Source organism: Pseudopipra pipra, chromosome Z, assembly GCF_036250125.1.
Source record: "Pseudopipra pipra isolate bDixPip1 chromosome Z, bDixPip1.hap1, whole genome shotgun sequence".
Classification (NCBI taxonomy): domain Eukaryota; kingdom Metazoa; phylum Chordata; class Aves; order Passeriformes; family Pipridae; genus Pseudopipra; species Pseudopipra pipra.
In genome coordinates this window covers 57,316,939-57,338,839 of record NC_087581.1, presented here as the reverse complement: position 1 = coordinate 57,338,839, position 21,901 = coordinate 57,316,939, and the positions used below count along the sequence as shown (strand labels likewise).

Below are 21,901 nucleotides of genomic sequence, written 5' to 3'. Positions count from 1 at the left end.
CCAATAAATAAGGGGGGAGGGGAGTGCGGGAGGTGGGAAGGAAGAGACAGATGTTGCACTTCTGAGACACAGTAACTCTTAAAATGTACTAGTTTTAATACACATGATTTAGTCACATGCTTCTAGAGTATATTTATAAACTTCATGGTTTGTGCATCTGGATTTAACATCCCATCTTCTACCCACTCCTCCTTTTCCCCTTTTTAAAAACAAAACAAAAAAAGCTAAAGAACCAATTAGAAAAAGCTTCAGAACAAAGGGCAGATGCAAATGTAAGTAAACCATCATAAGCTAAATGTAACAAGGCATAGAAGTCCTGTACAGCCAAGCTCTTTACTGTTACAGAACAGTTCACTTTGAAGCAATGAAACCATATTTCAATTTGACAGCGTTTTGACCATAAAATCTTACAAAAGAAGACTGAAGGATGCTAGAAGACATCCAGTTTATCACAATACCTGAAGTGCTATTTTAAGTATAATCATAATTTATATTTAAGGTTAACAAATATGTAGGCATAAATAGAAAAAAAAAACCTGTTTTACAAATTATGTATATCACAAATAAATATTACACCAAATTTTCTACTTAGGAACTGCACCAAAAAAAACCCTTCATGTCCTACCGCTATACCAGAACTGAAGACTTCTGAAATAGTAATAAAAAGAATGAAATGCTCTTTTCAGAATACCATATTCCTAATAGAAAAATAAAATAAAATAAAAAACACCAAACAGAAAACGTTGTAGCACAACAGCTAGACTGCAGCAAACCCCCAGTGTGGAGGGCAGGGGGGAAAGGTAGCAATAACATTTCCAGAAAAATAGAAAAACACAATTTGTAGTGAAAATGGAAAGTATAAACTTACATCCACTAGTTTATCCCTTTGACTGATCCTACAGTAGGGAACCTAAATAAAGGACAGGTATATTTCTGTATGTAATACACCAAAACTGACTATAGGCTAACTTCGCATAAGCTTTAATGGATGAGCTGTCAGTGCTTTCTAACATCTACAAACAATCTATGAAAGAGACTGATGATTAGCTTATAATATCATCAATTAACTTACTTTCACCTAAAAAGTATACACTGCAGTTATGTCTAAACGGTTTTGAACAGATTGAGTCCATACTACAAAGGCAGCCAACTGAAGGTACTCAGATGTCAAACTTTTGCAGACTTTTCAAAATAAATATCATACACAGTGTATTTAACAGATAATGATAATATTGCAAGCAAGGAGATGTATGTGTATTCAATTCTTGCTTACTGAACTATCACAGCTATCATCTTTATAAGGCTTATTTGGTGAAAAGCATTACTCAAAACCTCATGTGTAGCTACAATCAAGATTTAACTATTCTTTTTATAAAAACACTTTTATTTTCTCAAAACAGATGGTTTTGGCAATCCTTCCACCCTTCAACAGGTACACGCTACTTAAGAGAGTTACAGCTCCACTTCTCTATAAATTTCTCCATCAAGCAGAGGTAAATCCATTTCTCTATCACAGATGCAGTCAACCAGAACAGACAAGTTTGCTTAGATAAAACATGCCACAGTAAATGATGATATATGATCTCCACTTACAGCAATCCTGTTTGCTCACTAGAAGAAAGCTAGGGCTGATTAAGTGCGGCGAACGATTTACATTCATGGGACAAAGCACATTACATCCTCTCCAGGTCCTGAAAATGTTCTTCTGCAGCAACAGAAGCCAGTTTGCACCATCAGTCTTAAAAACTGGTGTAAGAGCTGCTCTACAGTGTTTACTCCCACTTCAAAATACCTCAAAAATTACAAAGCATAGGCAGCAGTACATTAAGGAAAATAGAAATTATAGATATATTAAAAAAAAAAAGGAGAAATCTGGAATCGTGAGTGAGAAAGGAGCCTAACAGCTGTGATTAGTGAGCCATGTGTTTATACATCTTTCAACATTATACAAAGCACTGGGTGAAATTCAGACTGCCTCAGATGGCAAAAGACTGTTGAATGAAACTTGTTGACAATGTTGTTAAAATAGAAAACTAATATTTGATAGCAAAAAATCACAGCCTGTTATAAATGTCAAATACAGGATTATAAAGCAATGCACAGAGATTCTAGACTTGAATTTCGGTGCATAATCCAACCATCTGTCGACCAGTTGTGTAGCAAAATCAAGAGAATGTAGAAATCTCCAAAAGGACAGCCAAATTCTCATCCTTCGGCTACTGCATTTCCCTGCTTATGAACATGCCCGCGGTAATCGCACTCTGCCTGCAGATTAACCTGAGAAAGATGACACTCGCCACCGGCAAAAGAGAGATTGCAAAGGCAATCTTGCCAGATAAAGAAGATAAACAGGGCGCTCAGCTCCCAGTGAAGCAGGCTGCAGAGGCGGAAGCAGACTTCCCCAAGCCGGTGCTGCCGGCGCCGGGCACGGACCCTTCGCCAAGGGCGGCGGGTGCGCGGGTCCGGAGCCACTCAGCCCGGCCCGGGGGGAAATGAGAGCCGGGCTGCTCCATGGGGGTGAGCGTGGGGCCGCACGGTGCAACCCGAAAGTTAAACCCGCTGCAGCGGGAGTGCGGTCGTTCTTCACTCCTCTCCCACCGTCGGGATGCCGGCCCGGCGCAGCCCGGAATAGGGTAGGGCTGCGAGTCCCGCAGCTCCCCCGAACACCCTCCTTGCCCAGCAGGAACCTCGCAGGAGAGGCACCCCCGGCCTCCCGGGAAAAAATAAAACTCCGAGGGATTCGCCGAGGTGGGAAGTTCCCAGGCAGAGCCGCCTCGCAGCCGAGGGGAGCACGCCCGGCGACGGGGCGCCTGGCATTCGGGACAAGGGGCTCCAACCGCGCTCCTCGTCCCATCCCAGACCGCCGGGCGCCGCACCGAGGCTCAGCCGCCCGCCCCTGGATACGACTGGGAGCTACCCAGCCTGGACACCAGTTGCTTGACCCGCGGTGAAGAAGCGGCGAAAGGAGCCTGGGGGCGGCAGCGGAGCTGCGCCGGGAGCCGGACCCCGGCCTGCGGGCGATGGGGCTCTCGCCCCATACGGGGCAGACCGGAGGTCAGCCCGCGCAGCCCTTCGTTTCTCACCTCCTTAAGTTCCTTGGCGACATCCTTCAGGTCCCCCAGGACTAATTCCAAATCCTCCACGATGATCTTGATCTGCTCCTTCACCTTGGCTTTGGAGGCTGCCGGCGGCCCCTCGGACGGCGAAGAGGAGGAGGATGCGGTCCCCTTGGACTGGGCGGACATCCTTTGGGGCAGCCCGGCGCGGCCAGCGGGGCACGCAGGTCAGGGGAGCGCGGCGGTCGCCGGCCGCCCGGCCCCGTCCCTCCGGCTCCCGGAGCTGCCGCAGCCACTGCCGCCGCCGCCGCCTGCCCGCCCGCGCATCCCGCGCCGGGGGCGCCGCGCCGCGCCGCGCTCCGCCGGGCGGCCGCGCTGTGCAGCTGCTGCCATGGGCTCCCGGAGCGGCGCGGGGGCCCGGCTGCAGCCCCGCCGTGCGCCGCGCCTGCGCCTCGCCCCGCCCGCGCCGCCGCCCGCGCCACCACCGGCCCCGGCACCGGCCCCGGGCGGCGAGAGGGGCCGGGGGAGGAGCGCCCACCGCCCGCGCTCCGGAGGGGCGGGGGAGGCAAGGCGGCTTCTGCGGAAGAGAGACTCTCCAGCCTCCTCCGCGCCTCAAGGCCCGCGGGGGTGAGTGGGCTGCGCTGTATCTCCCAGAGAGTGCACGGTGCTGTATCGCCCCTGGAACCCCCCCAGCGCGCACGCACCGGTGGTCCTTGGGAGCGGGGACGGGTCGCACAAGCTCTCCGGAGAAAAATACTTAGCCCCCAAAACAGCCCCTCGGAAAGGAAACACTTTTCGTGGCTGGCTCATTGAATAATTCCTGTCGAAGGAGGCAACAACAGTGCCTGTTTCTGGTGATAAAAGTCATAATTGGGAAGAGACACTCACATACCCCTGTACTGTAAAGTGACTACTTTGGCTCGCCTGGAGTGTACATTGCTTGGTTTGAACTTTGCTGCTGGAATGAAGTTATGAGGAAGGACAGTGTTCTGTAAAAGCCACAGAATTGGTAAAAGGCGTCTGCTCACCCCTGTATACTGCCGTGCAAAAACGCAGGGGTCGGTAGACCCTATTCTAGTTGGGAAGTAAAGGTTGTGTCTCTCATCAATAGAAATAAAAATGCACGTGAGCCAGATTATCTTTCATGAATGTGCTATCAGGCTCTTTCTCTGAACTACAGACCAGTGCAGCTTTAGAACGCTCACTTTCCCTGGCGCTATTCACAGACTGATCTGTGGGGCAAAATGAAGAGATTGCAAGATATCACTCACCTCTGGTGGTTTTTCATCTTGCTGCAAAAGAGGTAAAAGGAGTTGGTTTAGGTATTCCTACCTCCCACTAGCTATGAACAGCAAGGAGGCATGCAGCCAAGCCTTGCTTTGAGGGTTGCCCTGCATGGCTGCAGCTGACTTTGATGTTGTGTTTCTGAGAGTTTTGGCAGCCTGAAATGTTTTAACCTAGCTAAAGCAGGAAGGGAAAAGCAACCTTGCCCAGAATGTTGTGTCTGCACGTGGTAAAAATCTCACTTGGTGATGAACAGTTTGTCTCTGGGAAGATTGTGGGACTGGGATATGAATAGAGAGGGCCTGACTGCACCTGTTACTGTCTAGCATTAACTGTAATTGTCTCTCCACATTTTGTCACTATAAAATCTGTGGTGTTTGGCTGAAATAATTTGTTAGTGGGCATATAGTGCAATTTTTTTCCCCAGGTGTTTTAAAGACCTTTCAAACAATTTCAATGAGACCGTGTTCAAGGAGAGCCCATGTCTTTCCTCTTGATTTTCAAGTAAAATGGAAGATTTCTTTTTCATCTCACTAAAGTAGAAGTTCTTCCAACACTGACTTTTAAAAGCATTCCTTTTGGTTATTTTTACTTAACTGTTTCTATATGAGCAACAACATCATATGATTTTTGAAGCTAGCTAAGTAATACAGTCAGAATTTCCAAACTGCAGTCACCACTAAATTAGGAAGAAAGAAACCCACAAGTTGTTGAATAAGTTTTAAATATGTTTGAATATTATTCCTCAAGGGCATTGTATGAACAGAAAATATAAAACATTTACAAAAAGCTATCAGTGAAATCATCTGTGTAGACACCTGTACATATCCAGTTTTTAGTTAGAGAAAAAAGCCTATTTTCTGAGAAAAGTTAGTTACTATACAACAGTATACTGTACATACCTACACATAACATGGCTTACATGGGTAAGTGATGGTTTCTACCATATTACTGTAGAAATAATCAACATTGTCACAAATTGCTACTAGATTTGCTACAGACCCTGTCCAGTCCAATTGGGAATTCATTATTAAATATACCTCTCATACACAATTGCTTACATTTTATATACTGTCTCAGTAAAACGTGTTGCCATCTCTTGCTCACTGCTAAATATTTTTTTCTTTAAGAAAGGAGAATTGACTCCTGTTCTACCTCATCAGTTAGTTTTAAGTCATGACAAGATTTTACCCATAATCCTGTGTTTATCCAATTTCATTAATCTTGTGACCACCTTTGGAGACTTCCCAAAGTTTTGAGGATAAATCATGTTCACTTTACTAATCACTCCACTTCTGTAGTGACATTCTTCTGAGAGCTGTGCAGAAACATATAGTGGCTGATATTTTTTATTCATTCAAGTAGCTACTGCTTAGCTCTGAAAAAAACTGACAGCACTTCTAAGTCCTGAGTAAAGTTCATTGTCCTATTGGTCTTTCAAGCAATTTTATGCCTTTTGAAAAACATTCTATACCTTGCCAGACCCTTTCTCAGTTAACTCATAGGTGGTTTCCCATATGGAAGTTATCTACCAATTGTTTTATTTCTTTTTGCTGTTGTCTCTTTATAAAGTGTTATTTATTAGTTTATTCTTTTTATAATCTTTCTGTCTATACCTCTACCAAACCCAAACTGGCTAATCAGGAAAATAGGAGTAACTCCTTACTGGAAGTCTGACCTCTGTAGGCCGTGAGAGAGATGCAGGGGATGCACAGGAAGTCTCCCCAGACATCTTGAGGGGGAAAGTTACTTTGAAAATAAAAGCATAAGACATTCAAAGTGCAGTTCACTGATTTTCCACTAACATTTGAAATCCAGAAAAAAGAACCCAAACAAAGACAATACACATGTTAAATGAATACTTAGTGAAGTACTGTGTCACTCAACCATATCAGGGCCAGTAATGATCTCATTAAAATTTACAAGTCGAGTGAGGTTTGGTCTGATCAGTTATTGGGAAAGACATCTCTCAGGAAAATCGCTCAAGATGCTGCAAAGTTTTGTTTTGGTGATTCAGTAGATGGCACTTTTCCTTTTGGAAAAAAATCCTATACCTCAGCCAAGTGTTACAAATAGAATGAACTGTGCACACAGAACAGTGATTTTATCATGCTGTTTTATTTATGCTATTTATTTTACGTGTGGAGTCACAAAGAGAGTTGGGAACTATGCAGGAAATCATGAGTAATCATAAAATGTACATGAATCACAGAAAGAATTTTTCATGAAAATCAGCCAGACTAGTAATATCAGATATGTAATTGCTTTTAAATTTAGTCACTTGTCTCTTATTTAAAAAAAAAAAAAGCCCAAAATAATACCAAAAAGCCCCAGATGCTTGCCTACTTGGGAGGGACTGTTTACTACCATAAAACCTTTATACATTTTCTTGTATGAGAATAGAAACCAAATGAGCACTTTACAAATTATATATGTAGACATACATCCCACTTCTCTCAAGTTGTTAGTATTTTAAATAGATTAATTAAAAAATAATTTGCTGTTGCCTGTGGAAGATATTTTGTTTGGAGTTTGGGCTATTTACCAAAGGCAAAAAAATCTTTAAGTCAAACAGAACATTTTAAATCTGAATGTTCTGATTTATTTTAAACATTGTCAAAGAATGTCAAAGAGTCAAAGAATTTACAAAGCAAAAATATACCCTAGCCAAACTACTAATTTGGTGAATGATAAAATAAAACCTTAACTTATTTTCTATGGCTCTTTAAAATTTGTCCTTAAAGGAAATATTCTACATCCAAGTTAGGAAGCACTGAAACAATAAACCTGCCTCTTTCTTGCCAGGTGAAATTGCAAAACCAAGCTTAGAATGATTGCCACAGGCTTGCATATTGGACACGTGCTAATTAAAATATTCATTAAAATCTTCAAAATTTATCATAAGTTAAAGTAAAACAATGGGTTAAGATGCAATAAAATCACTAACTTGCATTCCAGGTACTTCTTGTACACACGTTATTGTCTTTTGCACTTTCCATTCTAAAAGAACAATGGGCTAATCTCTTCAAGGTACTTCCATACTTAACTGAATATCATGTTCTTTTCTTAATTCTTAAAAAATTTTAAACACTTATGATGAAAAAGGCACACTGGCTGCTCACACCCCAGACTGTAGAGTTGTAGTTTGTTTGGACAGAGGCTGAAATATTTTTCAGTTAAAGGAAAAAAAAACAAAAACCAAAAAACACTTTCTGTGGGTGGCATGATTAAATGTCATAATTCCATTTCTTTAAAAACAACAAGTTTTTAAAAATGAGCCCTTAACAAAACTCAAGATCCCACAAAATAAACTTTGTACTTCTGAATTAAGCTGGCTCATTTCCAAACAGTAGATAAAAAACATAATGGAAGTCAGGATTAAGGCAAAGTCATGCTTTGCACCAACTTCTTGTCCTACTTCTCCACCCTTTTTGTTCTTGATATTGATTTGAAATCATGCATACTATATGTATGGCATGAAACTAGTCATATCATGCTTTTAGTTAAATGCACAATCCACACATATTTCTCATAAGAATGGTACATGATTTATTATTTGTAGAGCAGAACCCTAAGCATAGAACCAAGCTTTTAAGAAACTGAACACTTAAACTGAACACTTAAACTACCTTATTCTCCTTTAGAAGTAAAAGTAGAGCAGAGTTTTATGGAATCTAAATCTATTTTTATTCCATGTTATTTGTAATGTGTATAATGAGGATGATAATCAAACTTTTTTTAAATAAAACTTTTCCTATCTGGCAAATCCTTTGTTGTGGAAAGAAATAACAGTTATTTTGTCCTAACTTAAAAATACGTATTTAAGCATTTCTCTATTAAATATTAATAAATTCTATCCTATGCATCACTTATGTTCAATTCCTTCAATCTACTCAGGATGGAGTGTTACATTTGTTAATACAGTTCAAAGTATGATCCTTATCATGTCTCTGACTTGGAATGCCAACACACAAGATTTACTGCAGCTTCATGGGGAAGTAAGTGCTGAAAGATAAACATGTTGAAACTAAGTCCTCTTTAAACCACTTGTGCTCTATCAGGCTTCCTTGGTAAGCTGTAAACAACCATAGTATACGAACCCATTCTGCATCTGGGATATTCCCAGGCATTAAATTGCAGTGGGCTTTTTCTCCTGTACAATTTTAACTAGTGATATTTCTCCAAAAATGTCAAAAGCTCTGAAAAGTGCGCAAGAGAAAGCATTTAAACTATTTATTTACTCCAAGCTAGTCCCTCAGTACCTAGGCAAAGAAATGGAGCATCTAACTAAAAAATATGAGTATTAGCTATACCTGTGCTTCTTTTACTTCAACAAAGATACAGTTTTCAGTGTAGAAGTCAATGGAATACTACCTATGAGTTTAGTAGTACAGGATAATAAAATCAAATTCATTTGGAATATAAGTACCTAGAAGTGATGTTGTATTGTGAACTTTGTCAAAATTACGTGATCTTTGTCCATCCATTTTATACAATGACTTCTAACATTGTGTGAATGATTCTCTGTAGAATGCTTTGACTCAACAAAGATCCCCTGGATAGTCGAGAAATAAAAAATCTATTAATTTAATGTGGGACAATAAGAAAACCAAACTGTATGCATACACGGCCTTGAAAGGTGCAAAAATGTATTTGCTCTAAAAGTAGGTACTCAGTTCAATGTCCACTGCTTTGGTGGAGAGAATTAACAGAAATGGCTATCTTATTGCAAATCAATAGAATATTATAGGAAAAAATAGAAAATGAGTCACAGAAGGAAAAACACGGTTATACCATGCTTATTACATCTCTCTTGCAAATGTCTATCAAAATACTTCTAAACTGTAGGAATAATAGAAGATAAAAAATAATTTTTTTCTCTGTCGAATACATTCTGCATAATTACTTGGAAAAAATGGAAGTTTTTTTCCTCTTCAAAATGTACAAGTATGGTGGTAAACAAGGTGGTAAAACTGAAAGAAGAATGTTGGCTGAATATGTTTCTGCAGTAATCCTAAAGCAATAGTTTATATAAACCATTTTTTATTTCATCATATTAGCCAGTTTCTCAAACTCAGTTATTGGAAGTTATATACTTAATCTAATTTTACCAAGATTACTCTTTTGTTTTCTGGTTAACTGTCAGCTAACAAATTGTTGCTTTTTTTTCCCCAAGGAGCTGTTGGTTGGTGTCAGATGCAAAGTATTTCCTGTGGAGAAATATTCTTTTACCACTGGCATTCACTTCAGTAGTACATTATTGCAAACATCTGGAGCACAGAAGAAAAACACTGTCTGGATTCTTTCCTAAAGTACCTCCATAAGAATAATCTGAGTAAGAGAAATGCCAGCTTAAATGAGTAACCAAAAGGAATAGAGTACAACAGGAAGAATACAAAGGTTAAAAAAAAGCAACTCTTTAACTTGCAGACCTACAGTGGATTATAGAGCCTTTATCTCAAAGCCCACTCCAGCTATTGCAATTAAAAAGCTGTTTTTTCCGTCACCATAAAGCAAAGGTGAACATTCATACATTCAAGGCTTTCATTTTAGATTGCTGAATTATCTATTGACAGACAATGAATCTCTGCCACTTCATCCCCTACTCCCCAGATTCAAATTATATTAAAAGCCATGGTGCAAACGAAGAGAAAGAAGCCAAAAACTTAAATGGGAAGGATCCATTACTCACTGATGAACATAGTACTGAATTGTGTGGGTGCCAAGTAATCCCTTGAGGTACTGACTGTTGTCCAAGTGAAGGCGTGAGAAAGCATTGGTTCTGTCCCTGCCTCACTGAACTGGACCAGTAACACTACAGACCCAAGTACACAGAGGCACTAGTGAGAAACTTCCAAATTATAGAAAAATGGTCCCATATTTCACTCCTCAATTCAGAAACTTATAAATTTAAATCTGTGATCTTTTCAATATGCTAATGTCATCTGTTATTAATTTGGACATTAATGCTTTTCCTCTACGCTTGGGGATTTTTTGTTGTTTTGGTTGGGGGGGGTTGTTGGGTTTTTTCATTTTGTTTTGTGGTGGTTTTTTTGGGGTGTTTTTTTTTTTATTTATTTTGTTTAGTTGGTTGGTTTTGTTTGGTTTTGTGTGGGTTTTTTTAAACCAATATTTTTTATGAAACAATCTCTTTGAAAATTTCCACAATCAATTTACCTGGAATCAGTTATATCATTTCTTGTAGTCTCTCAGGACCTATGATCTGTCTTCAAAATATCAGTTGCACCATGATGGATGCCAATACGTACATTTCATCCAATGTTTCTTTGAGAAGTCATGCCAGGTATTTTCAAAGTAATGTTTTCACTGAGTATCCAAATATCTGATCCATCAGTCATTCAAACAAAGTGGCTATTCTTGTTTACCTCAGCTTTGAATTTGTTCTGGAGAATTTGCAATTCTCTGCAGCTGTGCTGGGAAAATTCACAGCTCCCCTTCTCCCAAGGTAAGAACTATTGCCAATAGAAATTTTCAGAATTAAGTGTGTGCCATTTGCTTTCTTAAAAATTGCCACCAGTCTGTTATTATATAGTGTTTCAGGAAAAGTAGCTCTGGATTATAATCTCATTTGAAAGGTACAGAAAAAACAACACATTGAAAATACATGAAAACCAACACATGAACAACTTTTTTCATGTATTTGAATACCTATTTTCTTTCAAAAAATGGAACAGTTTCTATTCTTTTTAGCAAGCTTCAGGAAAAAAGCAGTAGCACTCAGATCACAGAAAAAGGCAATTCTATCTTGTACTTACTTTTTTTTTTTGGACAGGATGTAATGTTGAAAAATTTAGAAAGAGAAACCAGATCAGACTGAATTTTTCCATTCAAATATAGGTTGCTTTTTTGAACCAAGCCTGTTAAAACCTGGTAACCTGGTTAATGGTAACCTGTTTAATGGTAACCACTTGATTAGTAGGTAATGTCATTCATGGCTAGGCTTCGCAAACAAAGATTTGGGAAGAGCTTTACCCACATTTGCTACAAGCGCGCTGGTGGCTAAAGAGGCCAATGCAAGATAGACAAGATCAGTTGCAAAAGGCACAGCAGAAAGACTCCTTCGATGGTATCGGCAGGATACGATTCTTTCTGCTTTGTCTTTTCTCTTCGATGGTGATCCTGCATGTGTTCTCAAAGGGAGCAGAAGAATTATGGATTGTGTGTCTCCAGGCCTCCCAGTTGGAGGCCAGGGTAGACCAGCGATTAAGATCAATGTGGCCAAGGCTGAGATGTTGCTTCTCCTCTTCGGGGCTCCTCTCTTGCGGCTGCCAGTGACAAGTTCACCATAGAGCTTGATCTTAGGGAAGTGGTGGTCCTTCATCCTGGAGATGTGTCCTGCCCAGCGCAGCTGTGTTCTCAGCAACATGGCCTCAATACTCGTAACTGCTGCCTGTTCTAGAAGAGATTAAGTTACATAATCTGACCAGTGGATGTTTAGGATTGTTTGGAGGCAGCGTTGATGGAAGCGTTCTAAGAGTCGCAGGTGGTAGCGGTAGATGACCCATGATTCAGATCCATATAAGAGAGTAGACAACACTATGGCTCTGTAAACACTGATCTTTGTATTTTCCTTCGCCAAACTCTTTTATGGAGTCTTCCACAAGCTCTATATGCTTTTGTTAACCTGTTGTCTATCTCTCTGTCAATCTTACCGTCTGAGGAGATGAGGCTACCTAGGTAATTATACTGCTGGACTGATTGAAGCTCTGATTGGCCAATGGTGATATGGGGATGATGGAAGACTTCCTGAGATGCAGGCTGATAGAGAACTTCTGTCTTCTTCAAGCTGACTTCCAGCCCAAAAAGCTCAGCAGCCTCAGCAAATGTTAAACACTGCAGAGCTGCTTCTGTGTGGATGACAAGGGCGGCGTCATCAGCATAAAGCAGCTCCCAGACAAGATGATTTAAGGTCTTCGTGTGGGCCTTCAGTTGCCTTAGGTTGAATAGGCTTCCATCAGTATAATCTCGAATGTAGATGCCATCTTCTTCATCGAGGTCTGCTGTGGCCCTTTGGAGCATCATGCTGAAAAAGATTGTGAATAGAGTTGGTGCGAGAACGCAGCCTTGTTTCACACCACTGGATATTAGAAAGGGCTCAGAAAGTGCATTGCCATATCTGACTTGGCTGTGCTGATCCTCATGGAGTGAGATGATCATTTTAAGGAACTTGGGGGGACAACCTAAACGTTCCAAAATCTGCCACAGACGTTTTCTGCTCACAATATAGAAGACCTTTGTAAGATCAACAAAGGTTACATAGAGATCTTTGTTCTGTTCCCTACACTTCTCTTGCAGTTGTCTGAGAACAAATACCATGTCTGTGGTCCTCCTGTTGGCTCTGAAACCACACTGGCTTTCAGGTAGAAGTTCTTCTGCTATAGCAGGTATTAGTCTGTTCAAGAGTATTCTTGCCAGGATTTCACCAGCAATGGAGAGGAGAGTAATACCACGGTAGTTTGAGCAGTCTGATTTATCTCCCTTCTTATACAAGGTGATGATGACTGCATCACAAAGGTCTGATGGTAGTTTGCCTAGTTCCCAACAGCACACCACAAACTCATGAAATTTAGCATGGAGTGCTTGGCCCTCGTACTTCCAGACTTCAGGTGGAATTCCATCAACCCCAGCTGCTTTGCCAGTTTTCACCTGCTGTATGGCCTTAAGAGTTTCTTCTGTCCTAGGGGTAGTATCCAATTCATTCTTCACCGGTTGTTGTTTGATGGACTGAATTGCTGAGTCTTGAACTATACAGTTGATACTGAAAAGAGTCTGAAAGTGTTCAGACCATCGATTCAGAATGGAGGTTTTATCTGTCAGAAGTGTTTGTCCATCTGCACTGAGTAGAGGGCTTTGGACCTGGTATGTAGGCCCGTATGCTGTTTTCAAGGCCTCATAGAATCCTCTGTAATCACCCGTATCTGCACATAATTGAATTTTTCTTGCTGGATTGATCCACCACTTGTTCTGGATGTCACGGAGTTTCTGTTGGAGCTTGCTGCATGCAAGACAAAAGGCTGCTTTCCTTACATGGCGAGATGGCTGAGCAAGGTGTGCTTGGTGAGCAGTTCTCTTTTTCCTCAACAATTCCTGGATCTCTTGATTGTTTTCATCAAACCAGTCCTTGTTCTTCTTGAAGGAGAAACCTAAGGATTCTTCAGAGGACTGCAGGATGCTATTTTTAATATGCTGCCAAAGTGATTCAGGAGAGGGATCTATGAAATGATCCTCAAGCCTAGTTTGAGGTTTGCCTGAAAGCTGTCTCTCACTTTAGCTGATTGAAGACTGTTAACTTGGAGTCTCCTCTTTGGAATGCCACCCCTTTTAGGCTTGAACTTAAGGTTGCAGTTAAATTTACAACACACAAAGCGATAGTCTGTTTGTCATTCTGCACTGGGCATCACGCAGGTATGGTGAACATCGCGAACATCACTCTCTCGCACCAAGATGTAATCGATGAGGTGCCAGTGCTTGGATCTAGGATGCATCCAGGTTGTCTTCAGTCTGTTTTTCTGCTGAAAGATAGTGTTGGTGATGGAGAACTGCTGCTCCACACAAAACTCTAGCAGAAGGTGTCCATTATCGTTGCAGTTTCCAACACCATGCTTGCCTAATACTCCTTTCCAGGCTTCAAAGTTCTTTCCTACTCTGGCATTGAAATCATCAAGGATAATGATCTTATCATTTGCAGGAACCTTTTGGCTAAGGTAGCGCAGGTCAGGATAAAATTTATCTTTTTTGGCAGGGTCAGCTTGGAGAGTCGGGGCATACATACTAAAGAGGACAACACATTGCTTGTTGTGAAGTGGAAGGCGTAGGGAGATAATGCAATCAGAATGACCTGTCGGCAGATTTTCAAGTTTAGGAACAATAGAGTTTTTAATCATGAAGCTGACTCCTGAAAGATGCCTTTCGGTTCTACTTTAAGAAAACTATCAGTAATTAAATTATAACTAAATGATTAACTGACATTACCTGAAGGTCTCACCTACAGTCTACAAGTCTGCTTTAAAGAGGGAATCCATTTGGTCTAAACATGTGTAAAATTGTTTTGTGACAGTTCTTATGTATGTCCAATCTTATCTTTTAGCAGAAAGATAAGTCAGATCACAAGAAGACAGCCCTAATTTCCCTAGAGTGTGCTCTGGTTTTATGCTACTGACATTTGATTCTATGGTAATTCAATACCAGACATAGGTTACTGGGACCCTATCTCTTACCTAAAAACACATGCACTTCTGTTCCCCAGGTCTCAACTGATACAGTCACTCTAAAATTATATTGCTGAATACTTCTATCTAACCAATAACCATACCTAAATTAATTTTGGTACAGGTGTCAAGTACCATATTTAGTAATTTCCAATATAAATCTCCTATATTGATTTTTTTAGCACTGAAAAATGTTAAATTTAATTAGCATTGAATATTCTTGCTTTACAAGATCTTACATAGAGTAACCTTATTTTGAAAAGAACTATAAAAAGTGTAGTGCAGTGTATGAAAAGAAATTTCCACATATAATTTACAGTCTGAAAGGTGGTGAAAATCCTGGGTTTATGCATTATTTTATAAAGGAACAGCAAGCTTAGGCTGCTCTGGTATCCAGATCTTAGTAGGGAAGAACAACCTGAATTTTCTTTCACCCTTCCTACTGTTCAATCACTTAACATTTAAAGAAAATGTTTTGAAGTTTTTTACACCAACTTAGATTTCATCTGGAGATAAAATGGTAAAGATCAGAAAGCTTAATATAAATATGCTCATTTGTGCCTCTCTGATAATTTCTATTATTTTTCTGAACTTGAAAAATAATGCATCGGTAGTGTGCCTGACAAACCCAATAACACCCATTTAATTTAATTTAATTTACCTTTGTAAATTTGTGACTTCAACACCCCTGTCATTATTTGAATTAAAAAACAATCAAATGAACAAAAAAGGAAGAGTAACAAAGGAAACTTCTTAAAACTCGGCTCAATTTTGAAAATTGTTTGAAGTTGTTGTTTTAAGTTTCCATAAATATTTTATAGCACTGACCTTCTGCTTCAGAAATTGTTTAAACTAGAGGCACTGGAAGCAAATACAATCCTAAAACTGCGTAGTCTGATAAAATGGATGATCAAGCCAACATAGCCAGTTTACCGTTAGTTTGGTCTCCTTTAACCTACTACAGGAACTATTTCTTCTTTCTCTGTGAAGTTCAAGGGAGTTTTTTTCTTACTTTGACAGACACTGGAATATATATTCCCATTCCTAAATTTCCATGCCTTTATGCCTTCTCTTAAATTCACACAGGAATCCAAGTTTTACAGAAATTGATGGGCTGACAACTTGCATTTATGATTTCGGAATGTAAATATTTAGTGTTTTCTTAGTAATTTGCTCCTGCATAAAACAAGTAATATAAAGACAGATTTATTTTTAAAAAATTGCATTTATAAGCACAATCCCATTGGTACAGGAACCAAAGGGTGACCCAAGGTGTCAAAATCCATTATATGAAGCATCCTTTCTCCATATTTATAGGAGGAGTGTGCTTAGATACTGCTCTGTTCTCCCAGGACACCCCCAAGTCGAGAAATAAGTCCTTTTACTGTTGTGTAGGTTGCATAAAGGAATAATTCATCTATGCAATTTCAATCACTAGAGTGAGAAACAGAGACTCGTAACTTTTGCCTTGTTTAAGATTTTTGACATTCACTTCTGTTTTCTCTGACAGGAAGGATGTAATTATTGTGGGTGTTTATTGAAGAAGTGAGGAAAAAATGCATTTCCATTTCCATGATCCTCTCCAATGATCATTTATTCTGAAGTGTTGAAATTTTTATCAAGCCTGGGCTTTTATATGATGATTCCTTTTGAAGCTGGTAGGTCTGTTGTTATGATGCAGGAATTTACTATGGCTGAAATGTTTTCTGCATGTCATAGATGCTAAGTCTTTGCACTCTCCAATCTGAGGAACAAAGGATGAGTATAAAATGTACAATAACTAACCCAGCTCACGTTCCCTGTCAGTAGAAGAACAGTCCAGTGCCTGGAGAATTTTTCTTTTAAAGACCTGGATATTTTTTAATTAATACAAGGAGGAAGCATCCTTTATAAATTATTTTCTTCTTAAAACTTTAAAATAAGAAATGGAACTGTATGGAATTAAACACATAGTCTGTATTTTTGTCAGTTGTCAGATAATTTGGATACTATTTCAAAACCCTGATAGGTTCAAAAGTTGAGAGATATAGCTCTAAAGTGAGAAGTCTGTCAACCCAACCAGTATTCTCAAATATTTGGTTGACGCTTTTAATACTAAGTGATAGGAACCATATGAGAACTTAAAGAAATAGACAACACTCATTCACTTTTGTCTGAGAAGGCACCCACTTCCATTCTTACACTTCTGCTTGCATTAATCAAAATGGTGACTTGAGGGAAAAAGCATTGGCTCAGTTGTGTGGCAAGATGGGATACTTGAAATTTTTCAATATCCTGGCAGGTAATTCTTTGGAAGATAAAGTATTCATATTTTATTCCAGCTGGCATGTAACATGCTCCTTCTACAGACAAGACCTGAAAAGGTTTACTCAGTAAGTGTATACAGTTTTCTTGCATGAGATACAGAGTCACTTATGACAGTATTGCTGAGCACTTATGACAGTATTGCTGTCTCCCAAAATTATTTTATTTGTTGGGTTTTGTTCCTTTTTACTCCATTCTCATTCAAATGCAATTTTAAATACTTAGGGAGAATAATAAACCTTGAGATCATGTGTGTCCATAATGTAATAATTTTCTTGGAGATTTTTTTGTACATTATCTTCTGTTGAGATAAGGTAAGACAGCAAGAAAAAAAATTAAGATTGATTATATATACAAATTCTAATCTACACTAAAAATTGAATTCATACAGCTACAAAGAGTAAACTATAATCTTTAACAACTTTATTGAACAAAAGCATATACTTTAGATGAGAATTATTTGCTATCTATGAATGTATTAAATCAAATATTGAATAGTATACAGAGCAGTCTTTTAACAATGAGGAGCAGGTCATTGCCCTACTCTTGAGGCTATAAAATCATACTACTATCTTCTCCTTATGAATATTCAACTTTTTTTCTTTGTTTGCTCAGTGTCATACCTTCCTCTCTGATTCCTTATGGCATTTCTATGTGAGGCAAAAGCTCGGAACAGCTCATAAGCTGTTCTGTGAAACACCAAAGTGCCCCCCTACAATGCACAGTGACTCCTGGTCTCCCTTCCACAGTTCATATACCTGGGAGTTGATATTACAAAGGGTACTCAGGTAAGAAGAGACGAAGAATGCCTTTGGAGTCTGTTCTGAGGAAGCAAAGTTACCTTAAAGTCTATAGAGGTGAAACTCCAGCAAGATATTCAAATATATAACCTAACACCTCTGCTGTTAGATTTTCAAAAGGCCTTCAGAGAACTAGTTTTGCACATTTGTCTGATTTCCCAGTGCTGTAGTTAATTAGACACGCCATTGTTGGATATACTGGAAATTTTTTACGTGATACCCATGCCTCAGGACACTTGAATCTGCATATTAGTGGAGAATTCTGTAATCAAGGGTGTCAATGGCAGTGATCCTCAAGCTTTCACATCAAGCCACAGAATTTCTCATGGATAAATTTGTGGGCCAAACAGAAAACAGATCAGACCTTATGCCTTGAGGATACAGGTCAAATGTAGTACACACGAGGAATCATGATGCATTGCATATGCAAGACTTTCAACACTTCTTAGTCAACGTGGTACAAGCATTTACTTCCCTTCTGTATATCCATGCAAATGGCAAAAATCCTCTGTAATGGGACGGTACAGATAGAAAAAACAGAGCTGTCCACAGATAGGTCTCCTCTCATAGATATGAGCTGCAAAACAGAGAAAATGTTCTGCTTCTGGTGTCTCATTCCCATGTGCCATCTTTTTCAGGTTTCACGAATGCTTTCCCACAATAATTATGGTTGTGTGCTATTAATGACTGTAATATTGCCAGTTAGATTTTACCTGCAGTCTGGTAGGGATGTTTACATGCTGCCGCTCTCTTACAAGCAAGCATTAATAGCAAGTATTAAATAATCCTATCTTTCTTGCTCCCTTTTTGTCAGGACTTCAGAGCTTATACCATCCTCTAAGCATCACAGGCCTATTCTTTGGTGAGAGATCTACAAGTCACAGTGATGTGTTATCAAACCTGGTTGATGTGTTAGGCAAACCCAAGAATGTTACAGAAAGGCACAACAGTCACAAGCAGCGAGCTACATCACTGAGTGGAGGAACCGACCCATGGTCTCCAGGAGAGAAAGCAGCTGCTGCTGAGCTACTGCTGCTTAAAGGAGTTTTCCAGCTGCAGTTTGTGCCTATCCACACAGGTAGGGCATAACAAAATTTATGTACCATTGTGCAGGTGGACCCTGCATACCATTGCTATTTGAAACTCATGAAAGTCACACTGTGCTTCCAGTCTCTTCTGTTAAAACCGTTTGAACACTTAGAATAATTGTATTTGTTATGCAGAGAGAAAATCCAGGACTGAGAATCACACATGTTATGATAAAAGCATTTATTTGCAGAGAAGCCTACACCACTCATTTTTTATCTTGGAAATTTTATTCTTAACCATCCAGGATTTGAAGAAAGGCCTCATCTCTTACACAATCTGTTGCCCTAGCCATGAAGTTACACACACATGATTTAAGCAAGGATATTTAAGCCATGCACAGAATTTAAAGACAGAAAAACGAAGAAAGTTAAGTTATCATGTATTAAAGGTTATTTTATCAATGTGTTACATAGACTGCATGGGCATTGAGTAGAATGATGTGCATTGTAAAAAGATAGAAGTGAAGATACACTTGAATTACTACTGGTTCTCAACCTTTCTAAAGACACTGTTATTTTCAACAAATGCAAGAACATATATTTGTTTTTAAAAAAATGCATTTATCTTTCTAGAAGTATTCTTCCTGTCCGCCCTCTGACAAATTTTTGACAGGTAAAGCTGGTGTCCGTGGGGTTTTAAATTCTTCATGGAAAGAAGATAGGATTTGGTTAGTAAGGACACCATGTTGCAACTTGAAAAGCTGGCTTAGCTGACCTCGGTGAACATGGATAAAGTGCCGGCCATCGAGGTGTGAGCTTGCAACCCAGATGAGATGATCTGAGGGTGTATATTGGATCCTCATTCTCTGTTTCTGAAAAGAGCAGCTCAAAGGCTGCAGGTAAGCCCTGGGGGCCTCAAAGGGAGATCTGTCAGGGCACTTCGGCACTTCAGGCCTTGAAGCTGGAGAGTATGCCACTGGCTTTGTGAATGCTGAGAAGAGGAAGGAAAAAAACTCTATGTTCTCTGATAGAGCAGCTTTGGAAACAAACGTACTGACATTTCTGGAGCAAATGATAGGACTGTGAATCGTTTTAAAGTATGAATACATAGCAAATACAATCACTCATTTTTACCAATCATGAATGTCCTCTGTCCATTACCATACTGGTTTTAAAAAATTAACTCTGCCTGTTCTGTTTATACCCTACAAAATTAGACCCATTTCAGCTATGGATTTGAGAACATAGCTGCTGTAAACTCCTTTAAAACCCAGGAAGAAACTGAAAGACTTGGTATCCAAGATCTACCCCAAAAGGAGACTGGGTTTAAGTATCCTCAGGCAGAAAGGCAGTTCTAATGACATAGGCTTCTCATATCTCTGCTTGAATTAAAGTGGGATAAGTTTCTTGTATGTATGCTTCTCCTCTAAAAGTGTTCAAATTTTGAATTCCTATTTGAGAGAAGTGTAGCCTGGAGCAAATGACTGAATTTATAGCAGGAAGTAGAGATTAAGATTAGATATTTCCCAGTTTAGGAAGTGAACTGCTGAGGACCAGCCTCAGAAATGCCTACCTGTCCCTAAATATAGAATAAGGACTTTGAAGACTGAACCTAAACCACACATTTTTACAGCAGAGTAAGGAGTCTTAAATTGTTTTTGCAGACCTATTCACTATTCATGATCTTCCATTTCATATTTACTTAAGCTTTTGTTCAGGTAAAACAAAATTCTATGTCTAGAATCTTGGTTTCTGACAACTGTACCACCAAATACTGTACTTACCTAAAAGAAATTTTATTAAGAAAATTTAAAGAGATATCTCAAATCTAAGTAGTTAAATTTAAAACATGTTAAAAAAAAGTCATACTGAAAACATTAGTAGGTGTTCATAGTAATACTTAAATAATTATGTCATGTCATAAATACCAATTAAATAAAGCTTTTTAGTTCTTGAATTAATAAGACAAGGCCTTTTACATTTGAAAGTCACAGGATATCGACTTTCTTAGGGTAAAATATTTTAAGCAGTACTATGTAGAATATTTATGGCAGTTGAATTTAACTTCAACAAACTGTATATATTTCTTATAAACAGCTATTACCAGCACTATATTTCAATAAACAAGAATCCATCCTCTTGTCACAAAACAGTGGGCTCCAACAACTTCAGCTCTCCTAAATCATACTTACAATGATGGAAGCCATCTAATTTTCATGAAAGAGCAGTGGAAAATTAATTTAAGAACACATTTAGTTTCACATATGTTTGCAATCAAAATGTTTTTTTAAATTACTTAATTAGAACAGTTTGTCATACTTGCTGGAAACCAGCACAATGTCAGTGTTGCAACTGCAAAAGTCAGAGAGAAGTTGAAGTGACTGGGAGTAGAAGGAAGAGAGCAAGTGTTTTAAAATTCCAAGAGTTTAACAGTTCTGGAAAAATCAATTCTTAACTCCAGTCACATATCCCTGTGTGTGAACACATATACAATTTCTTAAGGGAAGAATTGCAAATTTGTTTTTTTCATAGTATTTCATCCTCAGTAAACTGTGATTAGTTAAACTGGGTTGAGTTATGCTACACATCTCACAGTGGCACCATGAAGAACAAAAGGAAAACATACAGCCACTACCATGGCCTTGCCTCCATGGGATTTTTCACCTGGAGCTTTAGCTACCAACAGTGTTCCTCAGAAGTCCTTCCAAAACGTTATGGAAGAAAGGTTGATGGAAACATCATGACATAACCACCATCAGTAGTGATGCTTAGCAAAAGTTTATGAATTCAAATGAAACACATTTGCTGTGAATTCTGCTGATGCCCCCAGAGCAGGTTTCTCCTTTCAGACATATTTGAATCCAGGCTTTGACCTGAATGCTCTCTGCACTCTCATTCATCACTAGCCAGCAACTCACCTAGTAAGGAATTTTAAAAGTTTGCCAGACATAATTTTATATCACCACAAGCTCACTAACTTTTTTTCAAGTGCATCATCTCATATGTTCCAGTTTCAGCTGGTAAACAGGGACAGGCAACAGAATAGACCCTCTATAATCCAGGAGGAGGTAGTTAGCGACATGCTGAGCCATTCAGATATTCACAAGTCTATGGCACCAGAGGGGATTCATAAGAGGGTGCTGATGGATCTGGCAGAAGAGCTCACCAAGCCACTCTCCATCATTCATCATCAGTCCTGT

General features: G+C 39.3%; 1 protein-coding gene across 3 annotated transcripts in view; it reads right to left on the bottom strand.

Annotated features, from left to right (window-relative positions):
* PRR16 (proline rich 16) overlaps nucleotides 1-3,367 on the bottom strand; it is a 146,091-nt gene extending 142,724 nt beyond the window's left edge. For 2 of the 3 annotated variants that reach the window (XR_010426957.1, XR_010426956.1), the window contains exon 1: nucleotides 3,084-3,365. Coding sequence is in view for 1 of the 3 variants with exons in the window: in XM_064642880.1 (XP_064498950.1) it covers nucleotides 3,084-3,245 (162 nt within the window). In the remaining 2 variants the exon portion in view is untranslated. Of the gene's footprint in view, nucleotides 1-3,083 lie in introns of all 3 variants that reach the window. The other variant, XM_064642880.1, reaches the window with a different exon arrangement.
* Nucleotides 3,368-21,901: the final 18,534 nt, after the last annotated feature.